The sequence below is a fragment of the Diorhabda carinulata genome, chromosome 1, assembly GCF_026250575.1.
Source record: "Diorhabda carinulata isolate Delta chromosome 1, icDioCari1.1, whole genome shotgun sequence".
NCBI classification, from domain to species: Eukaryota; Metazoa; Arthropoda; class Insecta; order Coleoptera; family Chrysomelidae; genus Diorhabda; species Diorhabda carinulata.
In genome coordinates this window covers 6024985-6049780 of record NC_079460.1, presented here as the reverse complement: position 1 = coordinate 6049780, position 24796 = coordinate 6024985, and the positions used below count along the sequence as shown (strand labels likewise).

At 31.2% G+C, this 24796-nt stretch overlaps 1 protein-coding gene across 5 annotated transcripts in view; it reads left to right on the top strand.

The window, feature by feature from the left end:
• The window catches only part of LOC130900500 (latrophilin Cirl), a 267383-nt gene that overhangs the window by 198964 nt on the left and 43623 nt on the right, over window positions 1-24796 (top strand). For 2 of the 5 annotated variants that reach the window (XM_057811192.1, XM_057811183.1), the window contains exon 1: window positions 20773-21062. In XM_057811192.1, coding sequence (XP_057667175.1) covers window positions 21041-21062 — 22 coding nt within the window. In that variant the 5' untranslated portion in view covers window positions 20773-21040. Of the gene's footprint in view, window positions 1-20747; window positions 21063-21814; window positions 21922-24796 lie in introns of those variants that run through there. The other 3 variants (XM_057811218.1, XM_057811212.1, XM_057811206.1) reach the window with 3 other exon arrangements.

The following is a 24796-nucleotide window of genomic DNA, read 5'->3' as shown; positions in this document are numbered from 1 at the left end:
GAGTCAAGAAACTCTAAATTCGCGTATTAAAGTGCTTAATTGGGTATATATAATTACCATTACTCTTATAATAAAATGGAATTGCAGAAATGGCACATGTTTTTTTTGGACAAAAACTTTCAAAATAAAAATTGTTATTGATTTCAATTACTTACCTACTTAAAAAGAGCGATCCTTCTTCATAATTACAATTATAATCTATAGATGAATTCATCATTGTATATAGGACATCAGTATCAGCATTATTTCTGATAAATTTTACAATATAAGGTGAAGTAGGGCAAAGTAAAATGCCATATGATCGATTGATGGGGTATCCATTTTGAATTTATAACAGTACTTCAGTAATAGTGAGTCTCGTAGTTACTTCATGCTTATTAGAAATTTTTTCAATTTCTCCTACTTTTCGTAGTTTTCTAAGTAAGAATGAGAAATCAAAATTTGGATTACAATTGCAATGAGCACTTTTCCGTTTTACTTCATACCCACATACTTAGTGATATTAGAAGTCTTACACCGGGAAGTTATGTTTATCAACCTTAATTTTTTGGTAATGTTATAGTCTTACATGGAGAATGGAACATTTGCAAGAAATTTTATTAACTAAAATCGCAAAATTGATATTGAAATTGGCGACCCTGTACATATATACACTCTTGTCAATGTTTAGGCATCCACAAACGGATATGGTTGATATCTGATTTTTGTATCTCTTTCCAGCAATTGTTTACTCATGTTTATATATATAGTAAACACAATATCTAAACTCCACAGCAGAGTTTTACCCTTCTAGGTACCTAAATCTTCCAAGTCGGTTGTTCCTTACGCAATAGTCCGTAATCAAAGGAAGCGCTATTCGTGGATAGTAGGAAAAATGACGACCGAAAGATCGAATTTAGCGACAAATTTTCCTCATACTAACAAATTTACCTTCATCTCCAAGCTATTGGTTAGCGATATATAGCCAAAAGGTCTCACAGAGCTAGTCCTGAAGCGCTTGATGCTTAGTGGTATTTATCGAACGATCAGTCTTCTTCGTTTTTTTCACCTCTCGCACCTATTTGAAATATAATATAATACATATATATAATATAAATGTTATTGCATCTATGTTTCATAGCATACACTGCAAATATGATTTCACTATAGTGGGTTTAGTTAAAATATGTTATTGTTTGGGTATAAGACGTACACTAGAAATAAATACTAATTAATTGCAGATGTAAAAAAACATTCACCGTATTTTTTATCGAAGGGAGAGATATTATGGTGGTTATTAATTCATTAATCTAGGAAGTGATTTGATTCCGTGGTCTAAATCTGCCAACTTCACGCAACGAATCAACCCCCTCCAGCTTTATACGCTTTGAAATTCGATCAAATAAAAGGTGGTAATGACACTGTTTATAATTTAAAACACTAGACACTAACGTTGTCGCTACTGGATTAATATTTATCTCCTTTTTCTACTTTTTCGATTGTTTTATATTGATTTTTTTTTTGTCTTAATGATTTCGATTTAAGATCTATTTCACTGTTCACTATAATAAAAATAAAAAAGATTTTTGACGTTTGACAATACAGAGATTTTCTGTCCTTAATTGTCAAAATTCAAGTTTCAATATGCGAGAAAGAACATTTATTCAAGAAAATATATCCTTCGGGTGTAATTAAGTTCATTGTTGATCACATTGGGTTGTTTCTTGGGTTTTTAATTTTATGACTATTGCATAAAATTCTTCGCGAATCCGGTTTTATGTCTTTGCTGTCTTTTAATGCCTGTTGCCTACGGAATCTTGTAAAGTGTTCCTCTTCTGTTTAATTTTATTTTTCCTGCTGTTCGGTTATATTGGATTTCTAATGTATGTTGCCGTATTTATATTTAAAGATATTTTCACTGTATGGTATTTTCACTTTTTCAATATTTATAAATGATGTTCTGGTTTTTTTAATCAAGTTCACTTAATGTAAGTACTTCTTATGAGCACTTGTTTTTCGAGAATCCTCCCCACATTGCAGATAGTGTTAGTTAATTTATTCCGAGGGTAGTTCGATATGATGTCGAAAAATAATTTTAATACCAAGAAGATTTAGTATGTACACGTAGATTATCCGTTAAAACTAAACAGATTACAAAGATATATTGGAAAGATTAGGTACAATACAGCCAAAAATCAGAACTCGGTCTATGAATTGTTATACTTTAGTACTTAATATGAAATAGTTTAAAGATATGGAATAATTTAAATAAAAGCTGGTCTAAAAAATTTACAAAAATAATTATAAATATGAACATAGAATAGTAAAAGTATATATTAAGACCGCAGGTAATGAAAAGTATGATTAAAAAACCAAATATAGGTATATAAGTTCTTTCGTACTAAATGTGAAAGTCCTGCCCTGAGTAAGAGGATTCTTTAACAGAATAAATAAATTGTAGAAATCAAATAGCAGTCATAACAGAGATATGTGCAGTATTTATATGAAGTTGGTTTGATAAATATTGGCTATAAGATTTTGAAAAATGTAATTTGATTATAATTGTTTCGAATAATTCGTTCTCGTAAACGATTATAAATTTAATTCGATCATAATTGGCAACTAATTTAATTTCGAAAATATATATGAAGTCCACTTATCAGTGATTCCCAAGTAGTTGTTCTGTGAAATAAATGGTTTTGACTTGGACTTTTCAAATTTTTCAAGTTATTTGATTTTCTGTGCTTTTGAATTTCTTATATGGATAAACCCGAACTTAAAAATGTAGCGAACGTTGCGCCGATTAGTATCAGATCTATTCCCATGTGGAAATTTCGGATTGGCCGGTGATCAGTCTGATCTATCAACAGATATCGGGTAGACATTCGCATTAGTATCGTACGGGTTTACAAAATGATCAAATCGGGCCGATGTCAGATTTAGTATCAAGCTGACAAAGAAATCCGACGTTAGACCAGCACTTCTTTCAGATATCGGCCTAAGACTAAAAACCAGTACCGTATTGATACTATTTCCGACTGATCAAACACCCGTTCCGATTCCGAGACTCGGATTATAGATCATTTTGACGTAATTCCGATACTCAAACCGGCGTCCGACTTGTTCTCATTCCGAGACTCAGAATTAAGGCCATTCTGACACGATTCCAACACCAAAACCAATCTCCGACCGATATTACATTGGATCTAGTGACAAATTTGAAACGGCCGGATATCAGACCGATACCTTTATGTCGGGATTGGCTCCGACCTTCCACATGGGTTGTTAAATATTCAAATGTTTTTGTAAATAGAATCATCCACTCGTCTACATTTTTCCTACTATATTATTGATATTACCAAATATACTGTTGACAATCAGTGCATTCCACCTCAAAAATATCAAAATGTAGCCATGATCATTGTTTTCTTCCATTCTGAAGGAAAAGTTTGATCAGAGCTCGTTCCAAGTGGAACAAGTGTAAACTCCTAATTTATATAGGAAGGTTAGTGAATTGATGTACCACGAAAGTAACCTGAAAAATGAGCTCACTACACTACAAAAGGAAAAATTGAAAAAGGGTTGTAATGAACAGTAAAGAAAATACAAATTTAAATTCATCAAAATAATAATTTATTTGAAATTCATCTATCAATATTTATTGTTCTCTCCCCTGGCCCTAATAAACAGCTTTCAATCGCTTTACTCGATCTTGTTCGATGCTATACAATCCTTCAGTGAGCGCCTCTTTAAGGTCCGATTTCGTGGCTGTGCTGGATTTTCTTTAAAGTTCATCCAATCCATAGCGGTAATTTCGACATCCTGTAAATACCGTAGGTCGGGCATTTTCCTGCATTAGGATGAAGTATGAAACAAGCGTAGGGAACGACGTGATATACTGAAATTATTTCTATGTATCGATCCGCCGTTATTTCCCCCGGTTCAACGTCAGTTTCCATAAAAACCCACTCGGTTTTTGCTTCCATTGAAATACCCACCCAAACCATCCAGGAACCTTCTCCAAAAGTCACGTTTTCATCTATGCAACACTGCAGGAATATTTCTCCATTTCTTCTGCAGGCTCGTTCTCTTCTATCGTTATCATGTAGACACGCTCTGCTTTTGTCTGAGGAGAGAACGAAACCCCATTGTTCGTCAGTCCAATTAACTTGTTCTCTGGCAAATCGTAGACGGTTTGCTCGGTGGTCTGGGGTTAATTTCGGGCCACTAGCTAGACTTTTTTGCTCAAGGCTAGCTGCATAAGTATTCTTTTGACTATCCAGCCACTTCTCGCAATTTTCTAAGCCCTTGTTGGATTTGAACACTAGTAAGGGCCCGATTTCTACTCGATATGCTGACAATGAATCGGTTATTTCTCTCAGATGTGAACCTTATTGTTCCGGAATCGCGTGGTCGATGAAAGTTACCAGTCTCTTGTTGCAGTAGTGTGACTGCTTGATCAGATTTATCATTTGTTCGGGGCGGAAAATTTAATGGGCGTCATTTTTGTCATTATTGACCTAAAATATTGATAATCAGTTAATCAAAATATATATTTGTTAACGATTCTGTTAACATAAATGGGATAGAATTAGCGGAGGAAATTTCTGCACTTTTTGCGCTCTTGGGGAAAAACAAGCATAAACGAAATACTGAAATTAATAACAACTCTAAATATTGCTCCAAACTTTAGTGTCGCCTTACAAATATTACTTATTAACGTCTTAACGATTTGGCAATTTTGAGCATGAAATAACTGATTTAATTAACATGAAAGAGATAATAAAAAAGAACTTAAAGTGAGAAACAAATTATTTTTGTGATTTTAGCGAATATTTTTTAGACATGTTATTTTTGTTCCCTTCTAATCATATGATATATTTTTTGCTCATTTGATTATGCAGTAATGTAGAATGTGCTTAGGACTAACGGAAAGGTATTTCTTTTATATGTACTGTTTTGTATTATGTGTGTGGAAATTGTAGTGCTCAGATTAATTAAATATTATTACTAAAGTGAGCTTTTTTAATCAAAATTTAATATTAGGAAAAAAAAATACATCCATTTTAAGTGATTGATTTTAGTTTGAAAGAGATTAGAGATATTTAAATACCTCAAAATTCAAATTAACATTGTGTTTCCAGATTGCGGATTCACTTCCAACAAACTACCATAAACTGAATTAATTTTTTGTACCTTTACTAATGATTATTTATTGTTTGTTTCAAATTTGATTTCACAGTGGTATGTATATTTTCGTCTCAATTGAGTAGATATATTGGTTCATAACAATTTTATCACTACTTTCATACTTTGTTTTATGAATCATAAGCGTCGTATTTTCAGGTTATACAAAAATACAATCAAGATTTTGAATTACTACAGTTTATAATACGTGATTTAAGAGGATTAAATTCCATAACTTAATAAATGAAGCTTTTTCGCAAAATTACTGAAACATTTTTCTATTTAGGGTTATATAGCATGTTATATTTTTCTTTTAGATTTTCAATCATACTTTTCTTCTATGTGTAAATTAATTATTTTTTATTTTCAAGCATCATTTTGTGCGGGAAAAATAACAAAAAATACCTTCTTCGATAATGAATAATATTCCCAGCATTTTGTAACTATGCTTATGTTCTTTTTCCTCACTATTCGAGAAGCCATACCATAATCAACCCATACCATATCTAACCTAATACCTTCTAAATAGTTTTTTAAACAAAAATGATATAGTCGGATATAATGACTGCAGTCGAACACAAGCTGAAGTCTCTTATTGTTGGATGAAGTTCATCCAAAATTTCTTAAGTACAATTAGCAACATAAAAATTCCCGGAACATAGAGGAACATAGAGGTTCCCGGAAAAATACTTTTATTAATCGATGAAGGTTTGATATACTGAAGTTGTTAATCCAGCTAGGCAAATCATGGCAACCTTTTGGAAATTTGGATGCACCCATGTAAATTGAAGTACCTGTATGAGCTTAATGAAGATAATCCTAATCGAAGCAACGATTTGGAGAAATAAACTATGGCTTCTATTCATGATGAGCAAATTGCTTCCAAACAAACGCATTCCTGGATGTGTGAATACTGTAGTGGTTCCTTGACTATGTTTCAAAATAAACTTATAAATTTTATTTTTCAGTCATTCGGGTCACAACGGAATTGTCCTTTGACTGTTATTTCAAAGAAGTACAATTAGGTGGATTGGAAAAACGAAACCCAATTGAGTGGCCGGCAAGATCAACCCATTAGATATTTTTATAAAGATATATAAAAAGCTAAGTTTATGCTATTAAACCAAATCCAACAAAGATTACTAATGCGTACAATAGAATAGAATAGTTTTTATTATCGAATAGGATATTTTCTACAACATGGCGGAGGACAGTATGATCATATGCTTTGAAGTAATTTGAAGTACAGATTCCGTTATTTAATTTTCTTCAACATATTTCGTGTAAAAAACAAAAATAAAACCTTCAATTCCATCCTCTTTATAGCTTTAGGAATATCGCGATAGCCTATTTAGTGAGTTACATATTTCTTTCAGGTAAACTTTTTACTCTCTATGTAGTAACAACTGATTTTAACTGTGTTTTGTAACTGTAAATAATCGATTAGAATCTTCTGGTATGGGTATTTATAATATACAAGGTGTCCCAACGGTCTTTTTCAACAAGATAATTCACTATTACATTTTACTACATTGTTCCGTCAGTTTCTGGTTAATTACATTCCTGGTCAATTAATTGGAGGAAGAGGACCTGTAGAGTGATACGCCGGGTACTCCGATTTAAACCCAAGTTTAACCAAGAATTTCGTATATTCACTACGGATGTGCTCAGAGACCGGTGTTACCCACTGTGGGTGTTAAACAATATATCCGATCATTTAATTTCTATCCTTCCTTTTTTTTGAGAATAATTATAAACTATTGCAAAGAAAATCAACAAAAACTGGGTTAGTGACCCCTTGGAATTTAAATCTTTTAAGTAGTTACTGTATATACTCGCATTTTACTTAAATTCAAAAATCAACGTTATAATTGATAAGTATAAAGAAAAAAATAGTCTCTATGCTGGATATGCTAACTGCTTTCAATTTTATTCGTCTAAGGATTGTTTGGTACGGCAGCCGTTTCATGTCTAAAATTAAAAACTGCGAAAAACTAAAAAATGTTTAACGATATAAAAAATATCCCAGACAGTTTCATGTCCAAATTGTTATTAAATTATGCATCGTATTTTATTAACTCGAAGAAAAAAATCCAAAGCAGGTAGTTTCTTTACTTTATAATTTCAACAATTAATTTAATGTATTAAGGGATGAATTTATCAGTTACTTCACCACAAAAACTGATAATTGGGAATCTTTTGTGTTTAGATAATAATATTAAGCTTGAGAATGAATAGTGAACTTTCAGGAATGAAAACATTCCAAATTTTATCGTTAACAGTTTAATTGAAGTTGAAAAGTAGTGAATAAAAAAAAGTTTTTATTTTTAATTATATATGCGACGCTTATGGTTCCATATTGTGTATAGTTCTAATAATTTGTGTGCTTTTTTGTAACTGTCAATATTGTATGTTTATTATAATATAACCAATAAAGCAACCCATTATGGGTTAATATTTATATACTTCAGAATTTATGCTTCTATACCTTCAAATCAATTTGTCTTTAGTGGATAAAATAGCAGAAAAAGTAATAAAACTATATTTATAGATAATTTTTATTTCAATTCTAGTTTTTTATAAACCGAAAACATGGACTAAAGGTCTAATACCGAAAATCGCGTATAGCAACGAAACTTCAAATACTATCGGCTTCTACGCTTGAAATATAATACTGATAGTTCACAGTTGGAAGTGACGATGGCGCCAGAAAGCGTCTGCTGTTGCGTGCATAAAACGTGTGATCGAAATAGCTGCGCTGGCTGGTGTCTTCAGTTAGGATAAGAGCTTCCGAACGTGAGCGTATTAAACTATTCTGAAGAGAACTAACTAAATCGAAATCGATCAATGGATTCCTCTCCTTGCAGTTAGATGCCACTAGAGATGTTGAATTCTATTTTTGAATATAAATTTGATATCAAGAATATTTATATCTATCTACTTCATAACTATGAAGGGTAGAGGTAAGGAGAAGTATCTCATGGAAGGAAAGTTTAAAAAGTGTTCAGCTGTATACGATAAATAACACTTAGAAAACTTTCCAAAATGTCGCTGGTGTAAAAATAGGGTATGGCATAAATGTAGCAATTGTAGATGAATGGAAAAATTCAATATCATTATTGACAATTTCAACGACTTCCATTCCACAGAATAATATAGTTATTATAACCTAAATTTACCCTCATGTTTATGCGGTGCTACCCTTATTTACACATTTCGACGGACATTTTTTCATATACACAGATGGTTCTCTTTTTCTCTATCTGCCATATTCATAACAAAAGTTTTTGACCGACTTCTTTAAAAACAATGATTCCTCTGACTATTCGCTTTTTCATTATAGGTGACTCAGCCTCATTCAGCACCAATACTTTATCCATTCATATACAAATAGATGATTAAGTTGTTTCTATTGGTTTATAATTTGGTTTGAAATTTCAATTTTGAGTAATTTTCAAAATTGTAGGAATTTTTTGTTTCTAAATCTTATCGAAAAATCATCTTTTTGATAATTCAATGTCTGATATCTGGAACGTTGAAAAACCGAAATCCTTCAACGTGCTTTAGAATTCATCCATATTTCATACGAAGATATATTGAAAAGTTCTTAATTGGATTCATTTATTACAGCGAACCTGCAAAGTCTCTAGACCTTTCAAAAAAAACGTTTCTTCTTGCTCTGCAAACCAGACCTCTACAACTTTTATTACCTCCTCGTTGGAAGAAAATTTACGACCTTTTGAACTTTTTTTCAGTTGAGGAAAGAGATGATAGTCGGACGAAGAAAAATCTGGTGAATAAAAGGGGTGTTCTAGTAATTCAAACCCAAGTCACGAACTTTTTGCATGGCAACATGAGATTTGTGTTCAGGGGCGTTGTCCTGCAAAAACAAAACACCTTTGTATAGCTTTCCGCGTCTTTTCTCTGTAATGTTTTCTCGTAAAGTGGTCAGTAATGTCGAATAGTAGTTCTCCAGTTATTGTTCTACCCTTATCCAAAAAATCAATCATGATTACTCCATGGCAATCCCAAAAAACTGAAGCAAGAACTTTTCTAGCAGATTTTTGGACACGAAACTTCTTGGGTCTTGGAGAACCAGACTGTCGCCATTCCATCGATTGTTGCTTTATTTCTTTGATTCTGGGTCGTAGGAATGTACCCAAGTCTCATCCATAGTAACAATTGGGCTTGAGAAGTCTACATCGTCATCAAATCGAACAGAGATGCTTCTACCCTTGCACGATTTTGGTCAACATTCAAACATTTGGGGATCCATTTTGCAGCAATTTTTCTCATATCCAAATTGACGTGAACTATATGATGAACGCGTTCGTATGAAATTCAGTACTTCAGATATCCGTTTTAGCCCAATTCAATGGTATGATAAAATCATGTTATGAACTGCATCGATATTTTCGGGGACTCGCACAGAAACTGGCCTTACCGATCGGTCATCATTTTCAATGGAAAATTTACGTCTTTTGAAACTTGCAGTCTAATTTTTCACTGTCACATGCGAAAGACATTGATCACCAAGGGTATTAAGCATATCTTCGTAAATTTGCTTACATCTTAACCCTTTTAAATACAGGTACTTGATGATGGCTCGATACTCCAATTTTTCGATTTTCACAATTTCGGTGGACATCTTTTTTCTTTTACTTCATTTCGTAACTCTGGTTTACTTTTTTGACGTCAAACATTACACTGACACTTTTTATAAGTTCATTGCTATGGTAACGCAATATTTTGTTTATTCATGGAACAGGTCTAGGCTAACTAGATATCAATACATCCTCGTATATTTTATATACAGCTTGTTCGAACCCCCAAGCTTCATAATACCAAAGTGAATATTATATTTCAAAATATTTGAAAAAGTTACTACTGAAACTTATTATTTATCATAAAAATTTATTTTTCGGATGCACATTTTCGAATAGTTTTAGTGTTAGACAGTTGAATATAATTAACCACCATCATCTTTTCTGAAATAGAAATAATCAATTTGGAAACTATCATTAATTTTGGAATAGTTTTCAGACATTCAACGTTAATTTCTATACTCAACTATTTTTCTTTGTGTTGCGAAATCAAAAATAAGACTACAAGCCTTTTTCGTATGAAAATTCTTATAAATTGGAATGAACTGGGAGATAGCCTATCACACTTCAGCTTCGAAGAAAAAGGAATAAACTAGATCGAAGTTACTGGGTCTAAATCCCGAGGGTTTCGGACTACCAACCCGCCTTTCTGCAAATTATACTCAACATATTTTATACGTTTTTAAATCAAATGAGACGTTGTTTCAAAAGAACCCAAAGACATAATAAATAAAGTTGTTGTTTGAACTTTTAAATTTTTTTCTTTATACGTAATTAGAAGATAACACGCATTTCCAATTCGGATTCAAATACTCTGCACTTCAAGAGAATTTGAAATGAATGTGATTTACAAGGTGTCTCAAAAGAAACTTTTAAAAAACAATTTTGAGGAATTTAAGGAGTTTATTGAAAAATGTTGTTATATATTAAAATATTTTATTTATATTCATTATTATTATTTATATTCATTTTTTGAAAATAACATCGTCCAAATGTAAACCGTTACGCTCACGGTATTCATTTAATCGAGCACCGAAATTGCCTATGACAGCTCAGCAGGTATTCACCGTGGTGGCAGCCATTTCGTGACGGATATTTTCTTTAAATTGTGCTATGGAAGTTGGTTTGTCAGTGTAAACTTCAGATTTGAGATAACCCCGTCCTACCGGAACTACGTTATTTTATTATAATCATTCAAGTTTTGCAATCCATGCACGAAAAAGTCTTCTAACATCTACACATAACGCTGTGAATTCACTGTAATAGAGCGCCCCTTTCAGCTTCAAAAAAAGTAAGGGTCTATAATTCATCGCTTTGATATTGCAGTCATTTTAGGTGAATGTAGGGGCTTTTGATGTTTGTTTTTTGGATTGGTTGCACTCTAGTAGCGGTAAATTTGTTTGTTGACGTGTCTATGATGAAAATGAGCTTCATCCGAAAATAAGATGTTGGTAATCGTTGTAAAGCGCTCAGGCTACATATTGATATATCTACCGCGACCCTCCCATTAATTAGTACAAAGTTGAACTTTTGAGACACATTGTAATTTACACACTAAGTACTTAATTCATATTTTAAATGCACTACGTATTAATCACAAATTAATATTCACGCAATTCGAGCTCCAGTTTGTCGTTACACTACTAAATTTAATTTTCAGTTTTATCAAAAAATTATTAATTTGCGTAAGGATATCAATTGTATATATTGGGAAATTCTTTTTTAAAGCTGAATACAGGGTTATTATACACAAGTTTTATCATCGATATATTGTTCTTATTGAACTGCATAACGCAGGGGTGGGCAAATACTTCTAGCGAGTTTTTTCCCTGTCCAAGAAATTTTTTTGACAAAAACAATTTCAAGTGTTATTTTAAAGCATTAGAATAAAGAACTTTGGCAATTTATAATAGGTAAAAGTAATAAAAAATTGTCTTGCTTACTTACATGCGAACAATTTGTGCCCTGTATAATATGTACGTAATTTTTAAATGAAGTCAATAGTCTAAAACTATTTACATAAAATCCACTTTTACAAGTTATCATTATGTTTGCAAAAAACAAACTTAAGATATTTAAAAAAAAATCTCAAAGGGCCGAAATATGTAAGCTAAAGTGCCGTATCCGTCCCATGAGCCGGCTTTTGCCCACCCCTGCCATAGCCGTATCTTTAGTGAGTTACAAGTAAATCCAAGTTCTTTTCAGTTATAAATTGATTCACTTATTATAAGCTTTGTTTTGCTTTGATTTTATAATTTTCCCAATTTTCTAAAAATTTCTTGTGTAAAGATAATATGTTCCCATATATCTCTATTTTGTTAGTATTTACTATTGCAAATGAAATTTACTCTGAAATAATTCTGTTATGTCATGCCATTCAAAACAATATCAGTTTACTAATCTACAAAGTAGATACGTGAGTTTTAAGGTTTCAACATATCATTACAGCATAGCGAATTGATATGATTGTTTAATAATGCTAGTAAATTTTGGTCCTGGGGGCTTTTAAGCTGTAATTAATTCTGTTCATCTCTCTTGATTGTATTTAAATTCAAAATACCTTGACATATTGTGTAATTAAATATTGATGTATTTAGTCACGAAGTTTTTTTGAATTGGGATTTAATAACGCCTCTTCATCATTGACGTAGAAACGGGCAACCAAATGTAATAGACAGAATCCGTTGACGATTTTTTATTAGTATCAAAAGGGTTGAACTATGATTTGAAAATGAGTGAAAAAAGAACGATTTGAAATTAACAAATAATTTGTGCACGAAGCCATCTCAAACAATTATCAATAATGATTTTTACTTTTTCCTTTAAAATAAAACATGTCTACAGTAACGATTTTTCAGGTTTGTAAGATGGATTGCAATAAAGTTCAGTTCAGGGCTTTCTCCTTTTTAAAGAAATTGTCGAAATTGTTTTTGTTGGTAATTTGGCTGTACTCTACTTATACGCAGAGTAATAGTCATAGTCATTTATATTGTTTATTTTCTCGATTTTGCCATTTTGTATGTATACCCCGAAGGTGTTTTGCTATATTACAATAAACCTACGAAATAAAGAAAATAGTTTTTAAATTGATAATGAATATCGCCTTATAAGTCTCATGTGTCACGTGTTAAAGGCATTGTTGAGGATCATACACACCCGTATATGGAGAAGATTGGATACTAACATTGGCGAAACTCAGTTTGGATTAAGGAATGGCTTCGGGAAACGTGAGGCCCTTTTTGTGGTACAAGTCTTAATACAGAAATGTCTAGATCAACAGACAACCGTAATAGCTTGACAATGTGAAGCATGATGTCCTGATTAACTTATTAGACAAACTGGGACTCGATAGTAGAGACATCACTATAATTAAACAACTGTATTGGAATCAAGCGGCCCAGATAAAGTGCGATAACCGTCTCTCGGAAAAAATCAAAATTATGAAAGGTGTAAGACAGGGTTGCGTTCTTTCCCCGCTCCTGTTTAATATATATTCAGAGGCAACTTTCCAGGAGGCTTTGGAAGACATTGAAATTGGAATTAAAATTAATGGGAAAATTTTGAACAATATTAGGTATGCAGATGACAGATGACACAATATTCAACAGCTATTAAACAGAGTAAATACCTATCAGTGGAAATTACGGACTTGAAATGAACCGCAGTAAAACGAAATTCATGGTAATATCGAAAACTAGTATTAATAATGTGTCGCTGTCAATTAATAACCAACCCATAAAGATAGTACACCGTTTTAAGTATTTGGGAATGACGAGTGGGAACCAGATGAGGAAATTAAGACAAGAATAGAGATAGCCAGGAACATGTTTTTTTAAATTAAAGTCGCTTTTCACAAGTAATGACCTTATCCTGAGAACACGCTGGAGAATAACACAATGCTAACACTACCCTATTTTATGGTGTTGAGATCTGGACTTTGAAGGTCTCCAGCATGCGTAAGGTGGAAGCTTTTGAAATGTGGCCCTTTATACGGATCTTTAAAATACCATGGACGGATCGGGTGACCAACGACAAGGTGCTAAGACGAATGAACACCTTCCTACTTTGGCCACATTTTTAGAAATCAAAAATATGCCTTGTTATAGCTGATCATGGAAGGGAAGATAGAAGACAGGCCTGGGTAAAAAAAGATTTTCATGGTTGAAAAACCTTCGAGATTGGTTCCATGTACGTGATGCCGTAAATCTAATTATCTAAAGAATGATTGCCAACCTTCATTAGAATGAAGCAGGCACTGAAAGAAGAAGAATATATTATTGTACAAGGAGTCTGTTTTGATTAAAATTAGAAATTTACCATTTATGTAGCCAACTAATGCGTCGTTAAATCAATTTGAAGGTCGCATGAAGCAAGGTTTAAATTAAATTTTGTGGCTCCTTACGTTTAAGGTAAACATTACTAAATATCTACAATATTTTTTTAACTAAATTCAGACATAACAGTTTCTACTACTATTGTATCCCTAACAATAGTGACAAGAAACGTGATGCTGGGATTGAATTTTGTACAAAATGATAGTACAGTTTTCATCGTAATTTCCGTTGTATCTATATATTTTGTCCGTTTCTCCAATTTTGTTATTCGATCTAAAAAAATAAATTTGTCGATGACAACAATATAGGAATTTGTTTGTGATTCCATCGTTTGATTGAAATATCCCTCCGCCGAACCACTTCACTAGACTTGGAAAGATGTGAGACACCTCTGGCTTCGATAATCTCTCCCGGCATTCCATACTTGTACGGCCACAGAGAAGTTTAGTAAGTTACTTAAAGAACTTGAATTTTTTTTTCTTTTCACAGTTTTCTCCTTCAAACACGAGGTTGTCTGCTATTTATGGCTCTCAAATACAAACTATATGCAGCATTTTGTTAAAACTATGACAGGAATCAAATGACAGATGCTTGTTGACAATAATAGTACTATTTTTTATTTAACAGTGTGTTCAGTACTACAGTTACGTCATCTGCGAACACTTTCTTTGATTACATCAACTTAAATTTATGGTGAGTGTGGAATATAAAAGAGAGAGAAATTCGTTGTGATATTTTGGGCGACCAAAGTAATTTTTGTTTGTGGAATGATCCTGAAAGTGAAAATTTGCCTCTGCAGAGCTGGAGTTGGGGTGATTTTTTGGTGCAGGAAAATTTAAATAGAATGAAATACATCAAAATAAAACTATCGGGGTGTATTGACTAGGTAGAAGAGGGGTACAGCTACGGTTATATTATTCCCAGTCGCTAGCTATTTGGTTAATGAACGAGTTCATCAAGTTACGCCGACAGGGATATATAACCAAGTATGTTTTCAAGTTTAAATGCTATTATAAACTGATTTCCATAGAATATTTATAATGCATCCCTGTTTGCCAAAACTTCTGTAAAGTCTGAGAATATCCACGAGATTTCGTAAAAGAATATTCGTTATTCCCTCTCTAAAAAGATGCACATATAAAAATTATATCCTCATCTTATAGTAATGTGTTTAAAAGAAAAAAGTTAGAAATGAAATGATTTCCTTTCCAGACTCTGCACGTAGTTTCCCTGCGAAACTAAATAATAGGAAATTATCGGAATAATGGCCATTTTATTGAAGCCGACTTAACTTGCTTTTACTCCTAATAAAGTCGACTTTAATAATAGAATTATCGGAACATGGTCGCATTCGACACATAGCTGATATTTATAACCTGAAATTTTGTCTTTTTTAAAAAGGGGAGGTAGTTAATTTTTCATTTTTTTTTCACTATGGAGTTAACTCATAACGAAAACGAAATCTTTTGGATTTGGTTATCATATATAAATAAAAAATGAATAAAAAACCAAACTATACAGCAAAAACCGGGAATTTATTATTGATTATGAATTAAAACCAATATCCTTTTGTCTTCAAAAAACAAATATAGGCAACTAGCCATCGAGTGAAAAAATGAAGAACTATAAATCCTATTTTAATAAAGTTATTGCTTTCCTTTACTAAAAGACGGCACTAACTTTAAAGATTTTATTAAAATCGCTGTTCCGATATTTCCCTAATTATTCTGTTTGCTTTAATTCAAAAGCGACTTGCCCTACAGTAGAATGTTGATAACGTAGTTGACAAAATATGAATTTTAGACGTTTTAATAAATCCATATGATTTTCGAATTGATCGTACTCCCGCGTTATTGATATTTGTATATAAATATGTATATCCGAAACAAATATCTTTGCCGTGAATTCATCTTGACATCGTATATGTTACCGCTTTTCTAACGCATTCCTCCTAGTTGTAATATTTCCTGAAATAATTTTGCTTACATCGAGCATGACAAACTGGATTTTCCTCCATAAATCGTCCTCGTTTACCATTTCAGTTTTCATTGTCAAATTTCGCTGTGGCAGCATGGAGTTATATAAAAATCATTTTCGATTCCGATTTTTTGCATAAAATATGTTGTTGCATTTACCAAGATTTGATTTTGAATTTTTAGTACGAATGAGATTCTCAAATACGAACATCAAGGGTTAATTTTTAGGTTAAATCATAATATCTAAGTAAATTATGATTTAAACAACGTATATTATTAAAAAAATAGAATGTAAGAGAAATATATGAAGAGCTCAACTATTTAATATACACAGTAAAACACAATGACTAAACCAATATTGGAATAGAATTATTCATTCAATATACTTTTATGGGGAAGTTGTTTAATGACATCAAGGGCTCCATAAATAAGACAATTTACTTTTGGTTGGTCGGTTAGCAAAAAACACATTTTGTCATCTGTAAAGAGAGTGAACAATTCAGACAAGGGGGGATTTATCGATATATTGATACACTGATTACCGAAAATGGGAATATATATAAAAATAGGAATGTTAAACCGTATTGATAACAGTCCAAGAACAAGGATTCGGTGACATGAATAAGAATGCAACTATTAAATACTTTATTGAAAAATCGTGTGTCTCTACTAAGAAATTTCAGTTAGAATTTGTAGAATGGATAGTTCAACACAACAAATGAATGTCGATTTTTCAAACCAAATAATTTTCAGCAATAAGGTATATTTTGAAAAAGATACTGTGTTGCATTTATTATAATCTTGCTCTAATTCTGGGATACTCAAAAATATGTTCTCAATGCACGAACTAGTCGTGTTAATAGCTTATAGTATTAAAAAATAAACTCGCGATTTTGGAATGTACCATGAAATGTTTTTAATGACATCTATTTTTACGAGATTAAATTTGATCTGGAGCGTTACAGAGTGTTGTTTTGGGAAAGTTTTTTGAGACTAGAAGGATTCAAAAGATAAAGTAAGACATTTGATCTCTTGTGGTTAAGATCCATGTTCCAAGTTAAAAGCGATGGTAAGATAATTGCCGAAACATGCAGAATTCACATATAATTTTTCATGTGTTGTTCAATTTTAAATCATAATTTTTGCTCTAGGATTGTTAATGCTAGCAATAATTGTTTATATGTTTAATAATCCTCCGTTATATCAACATAGGGTACAAAGATCGACTATTAATTTTTCAGAGTGGTTTCAATGATTTTTTATTGCAATTATAATTTTTGCACATTTAATTTCTATTTATGAGACTTGAGAAGTCATTTTCTTCTATTTACATCTTCCTACTTGGTTTTTTTTGTAATTATTTCACTAAATTCATGAATCTATTCATATTTTATATTTGCTGTAATTATTATATTCTATATTCAAAACACTTTCTGCACCAAATCTTTTTAATTTTTTACCTATCTGAATTAAAACAAATCAAACAATTCCATCACCTTCAAAAAAAGTTTATTTGTTAATTATACATTCCCAAAAAAAAACAGAAGAAAATAGTTAGAAAAATTTAAGCAACTAGAAAGTTGGCATATAACTTTTCTGCTATTTTTGAGGCTACGACAAATATCAGTTGGTTGCCTATGTTCATATGAACTTTGTTCTGAATAAATAACAGCATGGAACATCAAATTCAGAATAATTTTTGTTCTTCATATACCTATACTCCATATATAATTTCTAGTTCATTTATTAGTATACCAAAGTTTATATCACAATTTAAATTTAATTATCTCTTCAAAATATATCACATTATTTATAATTTTGATTATATGGAAACAGAAATGTCTGGTACGGTCAAAAGCTATCTGACACAAGATACGACTTTTATTCATTTAACAGCACGTTTCGTTTTATTATGAATCACTTTTGGGTAGTTAGTACAAATATTTCTTGCCAGTCTTTCTGTCGCATATTTTCATTCCTGTATTTCTAATAGTTAGGTATAAGTCCATAATTTTAGAAATACAAACATTACTACGTTTTAGCCTCATAGTATTACATTGATCGTATTGAGACTATATATTCCATAAATGAAATGAAATCTTTACTTGCTAAATAACCAGTTAAAAAAATGAATATCGGATATATTTCAACGTTTATATACTCACAATCAGAGATATAGAATATACTTATAATAGATTATTGAGCTGTCAGAGTTTGACATTCTACCGATGCGCATTCATAATGCCCCTAATGAAGATTGAACTAACTTTGAGCTATAAGCAATGGCACCTCATATTAAACTCCAACGGTGCGATGTAGATGCCGCTTAACAAGAAATAAGGGTTGCAACGTTCATGTCGTCTCTTTCTCACCCGACCAACATGTAGAACCAGTATTCATCACTAAAAGCGATAGTGCTCCTTTTCTGATTCCACACTGAGCTACTACTGCCTATGTCTATGAGAAGCTGCAGCTTAAAGATAATAACATGAGATGGCAATCTCGACCCTCTGTTATCCTTCTTACTCGTCCCGTATCTGAGGCACTTCATTTGTCGTACAAATGAAATTAAAATTTTTGTAACCCTCAGTTTAGTACATAAACAATAAGATACAGATAGAGTTGTGATGAAAATAGAGTATGTTTGCCTTGGAGCATTAGTATTTTGTTTTAAATACTCACAATTTTAAGTGATGACAGTCTCATTTCGTTTTGTTCACTTATACGTAGACGTATAGAATTTTAGTCTTATTATGTAACTGAAACTATAAACATTGATGAAATTTTCGAAAAACAAATAACAAAACGGCTTACAAATTATATATTTCTCTTAAACTTCATTTACCATCGACTTTAGTATATAATAAATAGAACAAAGAATACTAAAAATTTATTTAAAAAGAATCAGGTTACAATCTGATCTGTATCATTGAGGATCTGGAAATAAAATGTTAGAAGCCACGAAGGAAGTTTAAAGTGGCCCCTTGGTCTCAAATAAACGATATCGTTACTAAATGCAATAACAGCAGAGGTTTTATTATATCATTTACGACCATATAAAACTTTCAAGGCAGAATGAAGAATAAAAATTTCAATAAAGTGCAACCAACGATTACCTATAATTTGACATTTATTGTTGGAAATTTCTTAGAACTTCGTTGCCAATTACAATTAACTAGCGTGCTATTTTTCGCCTGAAAGGATATAGGAAAACAATATACATTTTTGTAAAACTAAACTAAATTGAAGGGCTCCTATTACGTCAGTTCTCTTAAAAATATACAACTAATAAATCCAAAAACAACTTTCGTGATAAACGTCCACTAACAATATACTGTCCAATTTCCATAACTTTCAATATATACTTGTATGTATACCATTACAAACTTCGATAAGCTATAAATAAAAGACAAGTTCATATAAAACAATAATTTTATTGCCACACTTACAGTTACTTTTCGACATAATCAACATCGACATCTCTCAACTCGTTGAACTATGTCATATACAGATTTGCGTCTTTGGTCCAGTTCATCTTGCACTGTAGAAAACGAATCACACTTCGCAATTCACACTTGGCGGGAGCATCAATAATGACGGACATGTTCACGTAGCTGTAACACAACGCCACCTGACGCCTGAATGTCAATAATGACGGCGTGTGTAGTGCGAAAGCTTCGCAGTCGTCTAAAGCGGATGCCCGCGTATCGTCGGCACGGAGCTAACGGAGGTTTAAAAAAAGACGGCCCTCGTATATCAGGTTATCCAATAACGAATAATGAAATTAGAATTAAAAATATTATTTTGCAATATGTCACTATTTATCACTTTTCCATGTAAAAATCGATTAATATAAAAGAGAAACTAATGAGTGTGAGCAAAAATATATCTTATTTTTCACATTTACATTACATAATAATGGGGCAGATTTTTAAATGCAACCAATTACAATGAATATAGCACACATACCACATAAATCACTGATGGTGAATCTTGGTTTCATTATGAAACGTTGAAAGATAGATTGTTAGATTAAATAAAAATGCTCCTCTACGTAGTATATCTGGTTGAACGAACCGAATACATCCAATAGCAACTTATAACCATAGTTTTAGATAATAATGATAATCAACATCCACAGGTGGCATATCTTCCAACATCATATTTAACGTAGTATTCTCAATTCCATCTTCAATTAGGGATGGATTTGCTACTTCCAAATTATTATATTTGCCGACAAACTCTTCCATAGTCAATCACTATCAGAAACTGAATGGAATTGGCAAGATTTTAATGACTTGGAGACAGACCAGTATCAATTGCCTCCAAAAAAATTGTAGACAACAAATTACTATAAGAAAATTAGTAGAAGACATATCGGAAATAAGAAAAAATAGATTAAAATTTTAACTGAATGGAAATGCTTCTAGGTCAAGTAACTAGGTTTATCCAGATTTAATGATCTGTCTCAATTATATAAAATACTTGAATTATCTGAATTTTCAAGTAATTATCATTATTTTTCTTCCAATATGTCGAATAATTCTGCTGAGTTAGTAAAATTCGTTGAAGATGCTCATCAACTTAGTCTAGCTGCCAGTTGTATTTCCAATTCTCCATTCACTCACGTTTCCACGTAGCTTTACTACTTGAGAATTTTTTCAATTCTATCAACGCGGGCGAATACTTTTTTTAAAACTTTAAAGACGGGTTTGTCTCGGTGTATACTTAAAACAACATTATATTTAAAATATGCTTTGTGTGTTGGGGATATGTGCTTTGTGTTTTAATAAAGCTTCTGTGTCAATAACCAAATTGAAGCTGACTATGAACCATTGCTGTTTACACATCAAATACGAAAAAATTTATTTTCAGATGTTCTAATAAACAGAATTGTACAGTAGAAGTGAACAACGAGACTTTTGGCGACCCATGTCCAGGGACTAGTAAATACATTGAAATGCAGTATAATTGCATGCAGGGTAAATATCCGTTCACAATTCTTGAATTTACAGGGAATCAGCTGTACTCCGATGTAAGGAGTTGTTCTAGGTCGCATGAATATTCTATCGAAACGAATGGTATCAGGTCAGTCATAAATGTACCAATCTAAAATGAATTTTTGGTAGTGTCCACTACCAAGAATTATGTTCAACGAAATATGCCCTAGTAAAAAAAATGTGACATAATTTAGTTTTTTACTGTACATGTATTGATTCAATTGGAAGGAGTTAATATTGAATATGATTATTTTATTCAGCAATTTCCAATAAATTTTTATTTTGTTTTATGATTCTTACAGGAAGTGGAAAGCAATGGTTTTACTAAAAATTTTAATCCAAATTATTACCTAGCTACTTTTTAAATAAATTCGTTTTATCAGCAAATATCTATACCTATACGAATGATTTGTTTGATTTACTACATATTTTAATAATTCTGTTTATTATTTTTTGTAAATTGGTTCAATCATAGGTACAGATATTTAAAAAAAATCTGGTATATGAATTCTATTGAAGAATTTTCCTATCCATTTACAAAAACCATTTGATAATAACAAAAGGACATATAATGTGGTATATATTTATGACCTTTAGATAAAATTATTTCCCCAAAGGTTCTCCCCACTTATTTTTTTATTGTATTACATAAAACATTCAATATTGGCAGTATAAAAAGGTACACGTGAATGAATAATGAACAAAATTTTGAAAAATGTCGGAATATTCTACAGGTGTACCCACAATCAAAACTGTAGCATTCCGGCTAGCACCAGCATGTTCGGTGATCCTTGTGCTGGAACACACAAGTATCTCGAAGCTCATTATCAGTGTTTACCAGGTAAGTGTAATATCCAATCAATTATTAAATTATGGGACATTTCATTAAAAAATTCAATTTTGGAAAGAAAAAATTCATATAATAATAATTATATATATATATATATATATATATATATATATATATATATATATATATATATATATATATATATATATATAATTTTTACAAAATTAATTATTGTAATAAAAATTACAGCCCTTCTATAATTTTATCTACACTAATTTTTATGTAGAGATGTTTAATTTTCTCACCGTCTATGACCATGAAAATATCTAAAAAGTGAAAACTGAAAACATTGGCTCAAATGCTTAATTAGTGGAACTATAAAAGGTCAGTCAAAGTTCACACTCGTTGGGTTGAGAATTGATTTGGTTTTAATTAAATAAATTAATCAATAAATAATAAAATAGATGAATAAGAAAAGTAAATACGTAATAGAATTTTAGTATACAATGAAATGACTAAATTGATACTAAATCTCCCTGTTTGTTCTTCAACATTTATTATTATTTCTTGCACATCCATAATCCGAAACAATATATTTTCTTTATTTTTTTGGTGGCAAATGTTTTACCAGTTTTCAATTGTCATTTGTTGAAATTTTTTTCTTCTATCGGCTGCGGCACATCAGCTATTTCGATGTCATCAATATATCTTACATATGGTGGTGTATGCTTATAATTAAACTTTTGAAGCACTGGTTCTACCAAATTTCTGCAAAATATCTGTAATAAAAAATTGGTCAAAGTAATTGAAAAATACCCGCATTACCTGAAGAAAATTTGTAATTTACCCCACTTGTAGATAGAACCTCACTTATAGCAAGTAAAGTATTTTCCAATAATAATTTCATAATTACTACTTTATCTAATAAATATCTAATTAACAATAAAACCAAAGTAGAATAAATAAACAATCTAAAACATATTTTGACTACTATAAGTTAATTTCTCCTAGACACGTGCCAAGTCAATCTTTACACTCCTAAATCTGATAACTTACCCCTAACAGCAAACAAAACTATATTTGGTGGATAGAAAAAATCTTTAGCGCCCCTTTCTTCAATAGTATTGCATTATCCAAAATCAGATTGTTCCTCGTCAATGACAATTTCCTAAAAAAAAAACAAATGGCAGCGGAATCCACTTCTAACGCTTATACACCATTAACAAAAACCAAATTCTTTCGTAGTTAGTTAACTTCATTCTGTAAATTATAGCTATCTTTCCTAATAACAATTTCCAAAAAAAAATATAGGGTAGTGCAGTCCACTTGCACCACAAAGTACATTCCTTCTCGTAAGTTAAAAAATTGAAATCAATAAAAAATCATGGCAAATATGAGTAAAAAAGAGCCCAGGAAGTCCCTGTTTTGATGGTTTGAAAAAAAAAGAACGGTTTTTGGTTAAGTGAATATTTTTAGCAGAAGAATTTTTGTAGACCTATTATGCACATAACACATTTGGACTAATATTGAAACTAAGTATTGAAACCGTGCAACCAAAATTTTTTAAAATCGTATGTTAAGGAAGATCTTGTCTTGTTTGTACTTATTTATGTCCTCGCATTTCTCAGTGATGCTGTATTTAAAGTTTTCAATAAGAAGAATAACTCTAACCTTTTTATTTAACTCAATTCTCAAAAATCATATAAGATTATATATTCACATAAATAAAAACGATCGTAATACGACAGTGGATCTTCACGATATTGAATCAATGTTTTTTTAAATTTCCAAAACAATAAGGAAACATCATTGACAGGCAATAACGAATAATTAACGTCTAGGAAAATTTGAATATTTCTAGAACCAAATAAGCATTAACAAAATAAATTAATAAAAGAAGTAAAAAGTACGTACAAGATAAGTTCTCTTTATATAATGAAGTTTAACTAACAAGTGTAGGCGGGATTTGTTGTTGTTGGTAGTGTTTAAAAATGTATTGAAAGTGTATTCGCCACAAAATATTTTTTTTTTTCGATAATTATTGTCGTGGTCAAAACAAACTTTGCGTCATAGTAGGTAAGAAAATTTAATATCTCCATCATTTATCCTTATCTATCTATCCTCATTTATCCTTAAGTGGTTGTACAGAAAAAACATATGATTGTAGATTTCAAGAAATATAATAATACATTCAGTTTTTCAATTGACCACATGTTTACAACTCTGTTTTTAATTGTAAAAATAAATGTGCTTTTTTATTTATGAAATCTAGTTTCAATGTGAAATTCAGCAATTTAGCTATATGGAAGTCACGGAAGTTATAGCGTTTTTCTGCTCTCAGTAATTGATAAATACAAGAACAACAGTTCTTAATAACTTTAGTTGTTGTTGACATTTATTTCAAACCTCATTATTTATATATTTTGTAGATTTTAAATTTCGCCACCTTGGTAAAAACGATTTTTTGAAATTGAGTTTGTTATAAGAATTTTTTCCCACAACTAAGGGACATATATTTTATTATTAACACGTCAAATCATAAGTTAACTAACCGAATATGTTTTACCCACCCAAAAATACAATAAATAAACAATTCATCCAATAAGAGTTGGCTTTTATATCTAATCGTAATATTGAATTTCATCACCTAACAGAAAAGTATCGATACGAAAACATTTTAAATAATATTTTTTGGAATTCACTTATTCTTAGAAGTTGTCCCACAACTATGGAACATCTTTAAACATTCTATTAATAGATCATCATTAACAAAATGTTGTTTGCAACTGTATCATCTCGCTAAATCACAAGTCAACTAACTGAATATATTTTATTCACATAAAAATTTTATAAATAAATAATTCATCCAATAAAAATTAACACTTATATCAAATCGTAATACTGAATTTCATCATCTAACAGAACC